This window comes from Hoplias malabaricus, chromosome 5 (assembly GCF_029633855.1).
Source record: "Hoplias malabaricus isolate fHopMal1 chromosome 5, fHopMal1.hap1, whole genome shotgun sequence".
NCBI lineage: Eukaryota > Metazoa > Chordata > Actinopteri > Characiformes > Erythrinidae > Hoplias > Hoplias malabaricus.
This window is the reverse complement of record NC_089804.1, coordinates 36,951,881-36,964,223: the sequence shown is the minus strand read 5'-3', so window position 1 is coordinate 36,964,223 and position 12,343 is coordinate 36,951,881. Positions and strand designations below refer to the sequence as shown.

Sequence of the window (12,343 nt, the reverse complement as noted above, 5' to 3'; positions counted from 1 at the left end):
TTCAGACCCAAAGCCCCTGTAAATCCAGCTCAAATTCCGCAGAACTCTCTTTCACATCTGTATCAGGAGCTGTTCGCCACATCCTCACGTCCCACCGGAGAGAATCGATGGTTAAACCGCGGCAGAGCGGTCGAGGAAAGAAAAGCCCCTCCCCTCTTCCTCCAGAGAAGAATCACTCTCATCCTCTCCTCTTCACAAACCCCTCTCTTCCTTTTCTCCATCTCTTTTCTCCTTACTCTCTCCCCCGCTTTCTTAAGGACACAAAAGAAAAATTAACATGTTCCTACATCTCCGCTCGCATCGGAAGTAATCGGGGGAACACAGAAATCCCCGGGCAAGCAATTTCCAATTAATGAGCTCAAATTAATTTGAAGCTTATTTACTGATGGCAGCGGACTGCTCGGCTATTCTTCTGTCCTTACACACACCCGAGAGAGAGAGAGAGAGCGCCCCCAGGAGAAACAGCAAATATATAATGCAGCCAAAGGGAGGAAAAAGAGATGGAGGGAGACAGAAATAGAGACAGAGAGAGAGAGAGAGAGTTGCATGTATAGAGAGAACAGAAGGAAAAAAGAATGAGTGAAAGAGAGAGAAAGTGGAAAACAGAGAGTGGAGCGAGGAAGCGAGAGACAGAAACCCATCACGGGATACTCTGGACAGCTTACGCTCACCACGCCAAAAGCCAAGAGTCCACCAGAGGGGTGTAAAGCCTCGCAGCACTGGGCTGTAGAGCAGTGGAGTGATGGAACAACACCTATGTGAGCTAGAGTGGCGTTCTGCTCTGACTAGGGGTGGCCGATACAGCCCAAAAATAATCAGGGTATTTTTGCGATAATGATATTATTGACGAAATTGTAAAGAAAAAAAAAAATAATAAAAAGAAATATATCAAATGTCATGAACATATTAAAGTAAGAAAAGTTAAAAATGAATTTTAGTATAAATGTAACAGACTCAAACATTCCGTAGAAGCAAATAAATAAATAAATAAATAAACAAACAGTCAACAATTTGGTTATTTATTAAACAACTTCAACTTCCCACAATTCTGATTTGGAATAATATTAATGTAACAAATAAATCTACAACAAAAGTAAAGTGCAGGAAACTCAATGCATGTATATAAACAACAAATGTAAACATTCATTCATTGTCTGTAACCCATTATCCAGTTCAGGGTCGTGGTGTGTCCGGAGCCTACCCGCAATCACTGAGCGCAAGGCCAAATGTAAACAATAACATAAAAAATACCTTAAAATCTTTACAAGAAATGTCACAAACGAGGCAGGAAACGGACGTACACGCAAGGAATATTTAATTAAACCAAGTCAAACGTAACAAAGAGAAAACAAACACAAGCATGGAGACAAGGAAACAAACTAGAACTAGAACAGGAACATAACTGTGAACTGGTGGCAATGTGTAAGACAACTGACATAGAAACACATCTAAACACACAAGATCCGACAAGAGAACACTGAAACAATGGGACTATATAAACACAGAGCACTGACAAGGAACACCTGGGACACATAACGAGAGGGCAGGACTACAAAGGAGACTCTGATGAGAGGGCGGGGCTAAGGCGGGACTAGGGCGGAGACAGGAAGAATAAACAGAGCCATGTGCTAAATGAGCGCATGGTGAGGAAAACAAACACAGCAAGTGACAAGAAATAACAAATAAATATTCAAAATAGAAGTCTGCTTGGTTATAGCTCACATTTTTAATTGTTTTGTGTACATCTTTTGTAATTTTATAGAAGTACGTCTTATGGAAGACACGATTATTATTTTTTTTTTATTTTGAGACTGTATAATATCTCAACATATCGACTTATCTCAGAATAATGACATAACAGCTTTCAAATTGATGGAATTAAAAAAACTGCCTTTTTTAAAATTATTGTATGTGGGAGAAACTGGTTTCCATAGTAATCTAGTAAACAAACCACCTCCACACGACTAAATACGCTCCACTTTTGGAACAACCCCCTCCACTGCAGAGCCATGTTCTAAGATTACGTGTTAAGACTCTGTTACTGCGGTAACAGGGGGAGACATTTTGGACCCTGGGTAAAAGAATTAGTCCTCCATAGGTTTCCTGAAGCTGAAACATTGGGAGGAACCCTGTCCCGGTTGATTGTGTGTTCATTCCCCTGGCTCAAGCACTCAGAGTGTCCACTAGAAGAGCTGCTCTCAGTTCAGAGTGCTGAGACATTCAGTTCAGACCTCTGTCCCAGTGGCCCCTGAAAAGCATGCAATTTTAATGGCCTTAAATGAGTTTCTCCACCAAACACGGAGAGGAATGATCAAAGCAATCCGTTACATCCTCCTCGGCTTAAACGCGGCTGTGGTTATTTCTGTTATTTTCTATTTATACGTCTATACAGAGGCTGAGGCCTGACCTCTTCACGAGCGGTTCTCATTAGACGGGACGTCCCGGACTTCTTCCTGTCATCATCATTAAACAAGAGGCTGTTTGAAAAGGTACGTCACGAAAGACGCAGCTGTAAAACATCTCTCAGTGGTATCTTCATTAAAAACTAACAAAATTACACTCTCCAGCAACTGAAAGCCTCGTCTAACGAATTAAAGCAACAGTAGTTAGTATTTTACCTTAAAGTAGCACTAGGTAAGGTTTGCTACTTTTGCTGCTGGGTTCCCCCTACAGTTGCAGGGTGCCATTCATTTTTACAGCACGGTCCTGAAATCAAAGTGGAGGAGGATTGAGGGTGATAGGTTTCCTACCCACCTCCAAAATAATTACATAGTGCAGTTTCTGCAGTGCTGAGCCAAGAGTGGACCCGACAAAGGCTGTGTTCTCCCAAGTACAGCTCAATGGAGCCTCGCAATGATTTTCAAGCTGTAATTTTATGGTAAAAATCTACCTAGTGTTCCTTTAAGATTAAAGCATCATTGTGATGTTCCACTGACCTGTAAAAAGGAGGTGTTGCACCTCTCAGCACTGCGGAAACTGCACTATGTAATTTTTAGAAGAAGGTTAAAAAGCCACCGCCTCAATTTCAGGACAGTGCTGTTGCACTGAATCTGCAAAATCTTACTTACTGTTACTTTAAAAAACAACAAGCTGGTAATGCAACAAGAACTGAACAAACTGTTTATACCACTGACTTCAGAAGAAATGTTAGATGATCAGATGATCAGATCAGGCGTGAGCCAGGGGTGTCCCAACATTTAAACCACAGTGCTCCACCACATGTAAGAAAGCGCAGCGTATTCTAAGAAAAAAAAATTCGATCAGGCGCAGAGCCTCCTGGCTGTTCCTCTGAATGTCACCAGCTTGACAGGCTAATAGTCCTCCCTTCCAACGTGTTATTAAAACGGCCCTGTCGCCACCGAAGCCTGGAGAGAAAAAGAGAGAGAGACTTGGAAGGTGGAGCCGGCTTAATTAAATCACATCCTCAGGTAAGCATCGCACACACGGCGCTGAATCCAGAAACAAATTTGGATAATCTCCCTCGCTGCGATTCAGAGCTGGGAGCTGGGATCTGAAATGACGTTTGAACATTCCTGGAGTTCTCCAAGAGCTTGGGGGGAGGGGGGGGGCAGATTGTCCCACCTGCTCAGAACATCAACTGAAGATACTTATCCTCTCAATATATCACACAGAAATCAATCAGTATTAACATCACACTCACATATAAAGTCTTAAACCTGAACCAGACTGTAACCCTTAGTCATAAGCCTAACACACTCACGTGTCTGTGAATAATGGGGACATTACATAGCATTCCATTCATTTTGTGGAGAATTATCGTTAACTTTTAAATGTGGGCTACTTGCTTAACCCTGTACCACACATACATACACACACACACATATATATAGACTTCTCTAGATATCCAAGCATGCTCAACCAGCGCCAAAGTAGCTCGCCCACCACCATTGTGCAGCATCCACCTGAGAGAACATGACAGAACTATGGGTCTGAAAGGATGTGGAGCTATCACTGAGAAACGGACACTGACACCAAAGGAAAACATATGACGCCGGGGTCCTCAGAACCAGGGAGTGTCCGCTCCAGAGTCCAGACCTCAACATCACTGACTAGGTTTGAATATTTAGTTCTGAGCAGTGTGTGTTATTTAGTGAGAGAGAGAGAGAGAGAGAGAGAGAGAGAGAGAGAGAGAGAGAGAGAGAGGAAAAGAGAGAGAGAGGAAGAAAGAGAAAGAGGAAGAGAGAGAGAGGAAGAGAAAGAGAGAAAGAGAGAGCGCAACTGATTGTGTGTGAAATCTCCAGTTCATTTTAAGGTGGTAGAAGCAAGTTCTGCGTGTGCCTAATTTGCTGCTGCATGACAGAAATCAGACAGCTGTCGAAGTGAGGACATCTGACCTGTATGATCATCGTCTCACCACACACACACACAGGTTCAGCTCCAGATAAGACACGAACAGAAAGGAGCCACACAGTCTAATGATGCTCTTCACCTCGCAAAACAGAAAAGGCCTTGATAAGAAGGTCTTATGCGTGCATGTGTGTGTGTGTGTGTGCTTGGCTCAACTTCAGCTGTCACTAAGAGGTTGACAGCTGAAGCCTTGTTAAAGCTGTCCACCTGCTCACTGCAACAATTCCCTGATAATGACTTCCAGCATGGTGCTGTAAAGTAACTTTGTGTCCAACCTCTGAGCTCTTAAACTGGAGAGTGTGTGGAGTGTGTGTGTGTGAGGGAGAAAGAGAATGCAAGTAAGCAGATTAGGTGAGTGTTGTATATTAAGAGAAGCTTGTGTTTAAGGGGATGTGGGTAAGAAGAACTTGTGTGTATGAGGTTGTGTGTGTGTGTGTGTGTGTCTCATTTGTCCGGGCTGGTGTTGGTAACCTCGCACGCCATCCATCTTCCCGCGTGACAGCTACATATGCCACGCTGGGCGAGGACCCTTCAGTCTGTCGCTCACAAGCTGATGCAGAGCAGAGAGATGAGCGGAAGATAAACGACGTGTCCAAAAGTATTGGGACACCCCTCTAATATGTGAGTGTTATGACTCTTGTACTGCAACCACCTTAGAAACATGAATTGGCCTAAAGTCATGGCACCCAACACCTCCAGTGAGTTGGAGGGGTATAACGCCCCTAGTACTGGGCTCTCTGTATGTCATTTTCCATCTAAATAAATGATACGAGGTATGGACTGATAGTTTGGAGACTATAATCACCATGTCTCTGAATCCTGAGGCCGGAAAGTGTTTTTCCAGCTCTGGAAACGAGTGTGTTCTTGTTTGGAGGATCAATAAGGGAGCTGTCTTCTTGCTGAAAACTGGATACAGATTAGTTGCGCTCAGGCTTATTTGCAGGGCAAACATCCATTCTGGGAGAACATAATCTAAGGGAGATTACCTCCCTGCAAGTGATTTACCATCGGGGCCAGAGGAGCCCGGGGTAATTAGGGAAAGGGAAAGCTTTCACACTTTCACTTTTCCCTGCAATCATCAGATCAGATGCAAGAGTGGAGCAATAAGAGCGAGGTTCACTTCGGTTAGTGCAGGCACAGACTGACAGTGTGTGTGTGTGTGTGTGGCCCTTGGCAGCTTGCTGCTTCATTCTGGCTGCTGGAACACACTCGGCGAGCTGTCAGCCTACATGTCTGTGTCAATCAACATCCTCTCTGGATCTCTCCAGTCCGCCTTAAAAGAGCACAGCTGCTGAAGGCGCACACAGAAACAGGATAGACACACACACACACACACACACACACACACACACTGCCTACACAAGCCAGGAGGGTGGAAAATCATGACACGTAGTTCTGAACCGAGGAATGCATGATGATACCCTACATGGCCAAAAGTTTGGAGACACCTGCTCATCCGTTTCTATAGCAACGAATGCCACAATTAGGATTGTGGTCCCTCATTGCTGCAGTGGCACCTTCTACTCTTCTGAGAAGGCTTCAGACAAGATGCTGGAACACTGCTGTAAAGATTTGAAGGCATTCAGCCATGAGAGCTGTGGATGATTCGTTCTGATCAGAGTCCAATCAAAAGGCAGCTCCGTACCTGCAGAGAACACAGTTCTGCTGCTCCGCAGCCCAGTGCTGGGAGGGTTTATACCGTTCTAGCTGAAGCCTGGCATTAGGAATGAACCAAGGCTCCTGTGGATCTAAATAAACAAGTGCTGTAGATTGATTAAAATAAAATTCTGTGGCGTTTGCTGAAATGAATGGAGATTAATCACATTGTCCTATATTATGACCGAAGCTTTCAATAACGGAGGTTTAAAGGTAACATAAACACATAGAGATCGATAAAATGCAATTATATTTATATTATATTTATTAGTAGTTTCTATTGATTTACAAAAAAAATGAATTCTATTTTACTTTATTATGTCAGTGTTGTTCTGATTATTTTTAAACTAGAGTCTCTTCATTTGCTGAGAAAACATTTCAAGGAGAGCTTTAATAGCAGATACAGTAGAAATTTAATGGAGAAAATTAATGCTACAGAGCAGCTTGTGGTTCAAAAAAGGAGAAGAAACAGGAGCTCCGTGTGTGAAAGAGAGAGAGTTAGTTATGATATTTAATACATATTTCATTCATTCATTCATTGTCTGTAACCACTTGTCTAGTTCAGGGTTGCGGTGGGTCCGGAGCCGACCCGGAATCACAGAGCACAAGGTAGGAGCACACCCTGGAGGGGGCGCCAGTCCTTCACAGGGCGACACACACTCACACCTATGGACAACGGACCATGGGAGGAAACCAGAGCACATGGAGGAAACCCGTGTGGACACAGGGAGAACACAACACACGCCTCGCAGACAGTCACCCGGAAAGAAGCTTGAACCCACAACCTCCAGTACCCTAGGGCTGTGTGACAGCGACACCACCGCGACACCCTACATATTTCAACAAAAATACAATGTGATCCACTTTCCGAACTCAACAGTATTGATTCTGTGTTTACTTTGCTAAACCAAACCGCTAATGTCATTAAGCACTGTAAAAACAGAGTGAATTGTGGGAGGAAGTTGTGGCAAAGTTTGTAAAATCATTGATTAGCACTTTTTTTCATATAAATAGTGTTTTACATTTTGATGCACTAGCACAAACCCTTATTAACAATTGCTGGCAAGTGGTCTCAAAGAGACTGCCCCCTCCCAGAGCTGGGGACTGCCCACCCCTGCTCTGAGCTAAGCCATAACTGAGAGGCGCATCACCCCTGCTTGCTGGACTACACTCAATCATTCACAATCTCAGCTTTTCTTCACGCAAATCTGCCGCATTATAACAAAGGCTGAGAAAGTCTAACACACCGCTTGGACACGGTTGCAGCACTCTCCAATTTAAGAAAGCTTGCAAATACACACAGTCGCACACACACAAACACATGCCATGCAGCACACACACAGGCCGCGCCAGCACGAAACAAAATCTGGAACGAATTCACTGGAAGGAGAGAGAGAGAGTGAGAGAAAGAGAGAGAGAAAAGAAATAATAATAATAACAATAATAATAACACTGTATTTCTTCTTACAAATTTAGCACTCAATGGAGCGTGGAACAGCCCTAATAAAACATGCAATTTGGAGTGTGCATTAGCCCAGTAATGGCGTCATAGCTCCTGCCGGAGCGGCCGCTGAGGCTCCAGAGGCACGGGGAGCAGTAATGCACCGTGGGTAATGTCAATCCCGAGGAGCCGTCAGGAAAGCCAAATTACATTTTGATTTGTGAGCTCGTCCGTACGCGCCTCGTGCTCTCCTCCGTCGTCGGATTTGCAGAATCACTGCAAGAAAAGCTGCGGCTGTTGTTTTACCGCGGGGGGCACAAATCACCGGGCCAATTACACTTCTTTATGATTCATAAACTCCAGAGATTTTTTCGTATTATGTTTTTTCCCTCTTTTTTCTCTTTTGTGAGTGTGTTGTTTTATGAGCGAAGATTCCATTAGTGACTCAAGGGCCTCCAGACGGTGGTTCGAGGAGGCTGCGCTTCCTGGAAGAATAATACACATGTAACAAACACGTACACAGATTCAATGAGGTCCCTTTGAAAATGAAACATCCACTCTGTCATGAGATAAGAGCTTGATGTAGTACACAAACAGAGTTCGCTTTAAAGGGTACACCTCCATAACGGCATTGTACCTACACTACACTACTCTACTCTGGATTTGCTTTTCCATTAGACAGGTATGAGGCCTGGCCCCTGGAACCAGGTTCTATTTTTAGTACCTGCTCACTAATCAGCTACAGGACTGTGGTGTGTTCTCCCTGTGTCTGTGTGGGTTTCCTCTGAATGACTGTCTGTGAGGACTGTGGTGTGTTCTCCCTGTGTCTGTGTGGGTTTCCTCCGGATGACTGTCTGTGAGGACTGTGGTGTGTTCTCCCTGTGTCTGTGTGGGTTTCCTCCGGATGACTGTCTGTGAGGAGTGTGGTGTGTTCTCCTTGTGTCTGTGTGGGTTTCCTCCGGATGACTGTCTGTGAGGAGTGTGGTGTGTTCTCCTTGTGTCTGTGTGGGTTTCCTCCGGGTGACTGTCTGTGAGGAGTGTGGTGTGTTCTCCTTGTGTCTGTGTGGGTTTCCTCCGGGTGACTGTCTGTGAGGAGTGTGGTGTGTTCTCCTTGTGTCTGTGTGGGTTTCCTCCGGGTGACTGTCTGTGAGGAGTGTGGTGTGTTCTCCTTGTGTCTGTGTGGGTTTCCTCCGGGTGACTGTGTGTGAGGAGTGTGGTGTGTTCTCTGTGTCTGTGAGGAGTGTGATTTTGTTTTTCTAGAACTTACATAGAACTTCGAGAAGCGTTTCGTTCACAAACTAGTCCCGCCCTCCCTTACTGCGATTGGTTCGCTTGAGTGAGAAGGGGGCGTGGTGAAGTAGCCTAAAATCTTCTGATAGGACGGTCTGACAGTAGAGCTACAGTTATTGGTCGATAACCTTCTCTGTAAACATTTAATTGGTCAGTGTCCTCTTTCACCATCTCAGATCTGGTCACCCTAAGCAACACGCAGAAGCAGAGCCTCAAACCCCCCCAGTGAGCTTTGGAAACACTGCTGAACTCCCATGTTGTTCTGGACCCTAGCAGGATTCAGTGTGTGGCGTTTAGTTGCAGTGTTTAAAGTAAAATGATACATTAATGATCTCTCCGACTCAATAAATCCATTTATTGTTACTCTTCCAGCGTCGTCCTCTGAATTCAGAGCACTGAGACAAAAACGCATCAGACTGGGAGCGAAGGTTTACAGTTAGGTCTGTCGTCTTGACAACGTTTTTGACCCCCCCCCCCCATCCCCACCACCCCAATTGTAAACACCTAATAATAAGAGATCCTTCAAAGTTCGAAAGTACTTTCTGACTTCGTGTTTAATGGGTTATTGCTCAGTTTTCAGTCACAAACACACGTTCTGAAGTATAAAAAGAGTTTAAGGCAAGCTGCGCGTCGTCTCTGAATTTCCCCGCGAATGTGTGCGCAATGTTTTGAATCATTGATTTGAACTTGCACTCAATTCGTGAACCGATTCATCTAAATGAGTGACTCTACACTCAACCCATCGTGTAAGTTCCTCTAAGCGTCCAAACACCACACAGAGCACGTAATTCACGAAATATCAGTGGATTTAACACCAAACGATGACTCGGTTCGTTTCTTGAGCTTTGATTCCCAACAGGAGCGCGTTTGGGGGCGGGGCTGATGACATCACTTTTGTTTTTTAAGATCTCCTGGTTTAATGTATTTTTTAAATTATTATATTATATTACATTTATATAAAGAGATCCCCCACTCCCATTGACTAATCGTTTTCTGCTGGAAACCCTGAACTGCATCCGTTTATTATGTGCGAAAAAAATCATACTCAGTGTGAAAAGGCCTTAAATGCTACCGACTCCGTTGTTGTGGTGGTTTCCCATTAGAGACTGTGTTTTGAGACAACACTGAATACATTTCGGTGGCTTTAAATATGCTTTGTAAGATCAGCTGACAGTAATTTAGCCCCACCTATTTACAGCACAGTTATAAAAAGTGTTACAGCTCACACTGATTTGTAAAGATCACATATCACAGCGCAACCAATCAGAAAAGAGCTGGAAACTAGCAGTGAGACCCAGTCTTAGACCCCTACATCACTTTTTCACATCATGGTTACAAGTATATATCAAACTATACACTGAAATGCATATTAAGTGGAAATGTACATTCCTACCATACACCTACTTCAAACAACACAAACACACACGGACACAAGGACACACTCATGTTCAAACACACCATCAGTCATTATGCTTCTGTTGCTCGTGCTCGTGACATGCACCAATCAGACTTTATTAGCACAGGAGCTGCACAACAAATGAATATGAATATAAACAACAACAACAACACATGAGAGGAAAAAAAAAACCTTCAAAAGTCTTTTATCTCCCATCAGAGAGATTGGTCTGACCAGCGGCGGCCAATCAAAGCCCAGCGCTCACAACGACCGACAGAGCGCCAAACAAAACACGGCGCTCAAAGGCCTCCGCAAAAATAAATATATAAACACAGAGGTGGAGGCCAGGAGCCTGCACAGATACTGTTTAACATATGAGAGAGAGAGAGAGAGAGAGAGAGAGAGAGAGAGAGAGAGAGAGAGAGAGAGAGAGAGAGAGAGAGAGGAGACAGACAAACAGTGGGGGAAGTAGAGAGATGGAAACAGAAGAGAAAGAAAGAGAGAGAGGAAGACAAACAGAGGGGGAAGGAGAGAGAGAGAGAGAGGAGACAGCAGACAAACAGTGGGGGAAAGAGAGATGGAGACAGATGAGAGAGAAAGAGAGAGAGATGGAGACAAACAATGGGGGAAGGAGAGCGAGAGAGAGAGAGAGAGAGAGAGAGAGAGAGTGAGAGAGAGGCAGATGGCTGCTGGTGGGTTCACAGTTAAACGCATGGTGGGCCACAGCTGATGAAGAGGAGCAGAGAGAAGAAAGACATGAGATGGAAGAGTTGTGCCGCTTTGAGGCTTCTTCATCGACGAGGCGCCGAGTTCACAGCCACAGCGGGGCCAAGGAGGCACATTCTGACTCAGAAGAACCGAGGCAGCTGCCTCCAGGACACCCCACAAACACAGCAAAGCTGAGGCAGCTGCCTCTAGAGTCACGATGAAGCAGAGCATGACTTTGACTAATTCCTTTAATCAGTTTGTTCACCATGTGTTAGAGGAGCTGTTATGTCTTTAGAGGTCGGCTGACCATCCTTTTCTGAGGCAATCCCAAGCTACAGAGTGTGGCCCGTTCACTAGAGAGAGCGAGAGGGACGTGAGAGCGAGGACTGCATTGCTCTGGCACCTGTGAAACAAGTCGACTATTTTTGAAAGCTGACATTCCCGCGCAGATGATGGGAAATTAACCAGCGGTGCCTGTGAAATGCAGAGATTCTTCAGAGTAATTGCCCTCAACAAGAGCCGGATCACATCCGCCATTAGAGATGATAAGAGTCTAAATCTTAGAGGAAAATGATCCGAGGAGAATCGAGACAGAGCTCCGGGCTGAGATCTCAAGTCCTGACGCCATAATGTAACACACGCCTCGAGTCTGAAAGTGACAACACATTAGCGGCAAAGCCCCTTAATCAGAGGTTCTTCAAAGGGTCCTCCCAGGGGCGAATGTCAGAGTTCTCATCATGTGCCGAGCGCAGTTATTAAATAACACAGTGTGGATTTTCCAGCCGTAAGTGGGGCTTCCACCCGTCTCCTGGAGAGTGGTTTGATGCCAACGCACTTGAGCATCGCTACGAGTCTGCGCCGCCTCTGATCCGGCCACCGCGCAGAGATTTGAGCGGCGTGCATAAAAACAGCTCTGTTTACTCGGAATATTCATGACCCGGATTAATGTATTCACGCCGACACGGTCTCAGGCTGATTGCTAGCTTTCAATCTCTGGCTTTTAATGAAACAGGACGACTGTCTTTTGAGAAGAAGCAGAGTAGAGCAAAGAGACATGAACACACATGATCATATGAAGTTAAACTCCCATTAATTCATTTAGCTTTTCATTCTTTCATTCATCCTGATCAGGGTCAATTTCACACACTCACACACTCACACCTGTGGACAATGTCACACACTCACCCAGTCACTCACACACACACCTGTGGAAAATTTCACACCGTCACCCAGTCACTCACACACTCACACCTGTGGACAATTTCACACACTCACACACACACACCTGTGGACAATGTCACACACTCACCCAGTCACTCACACACTCACACCTGTGGAGAATGTCACACACTCACCCAGTCACTCACACACTTGTGGACAATGTCACACACTCACCCAGTCACTCACACACTCACACCTGTGGACAATGTCACTCACTCACACACACACACACACACAGACACACACACCTGTGGAGAATTTCA

General features: G+C 44.9%; 1 protein-coding gene across 1 annotated transcript in view; it reads right to left on the bottom strand.

The window, feature by feature from the left end:
- The window catches only part of suclg2 (succinate-CoA ligase GDP-forming subunit beta), a 63,216-nt gene extending 52,126 nt beyond the window's left edge, over window positions 1-11,090 (bottom strand). The window contains exon 1 of the mRNA XM_066672344.1: window positions 10,854-11,090. Within this exon, the coding sequence (XP_066528441.1) occupies window positions 10,854-11,090 (237 nt within the window). The remainder of the gene's footprint in view (window positions 1-10,853) is intronic.
- Between the last annotated feature and the right edge of the window lie 1,253 nt (window positions 11,091-12,343).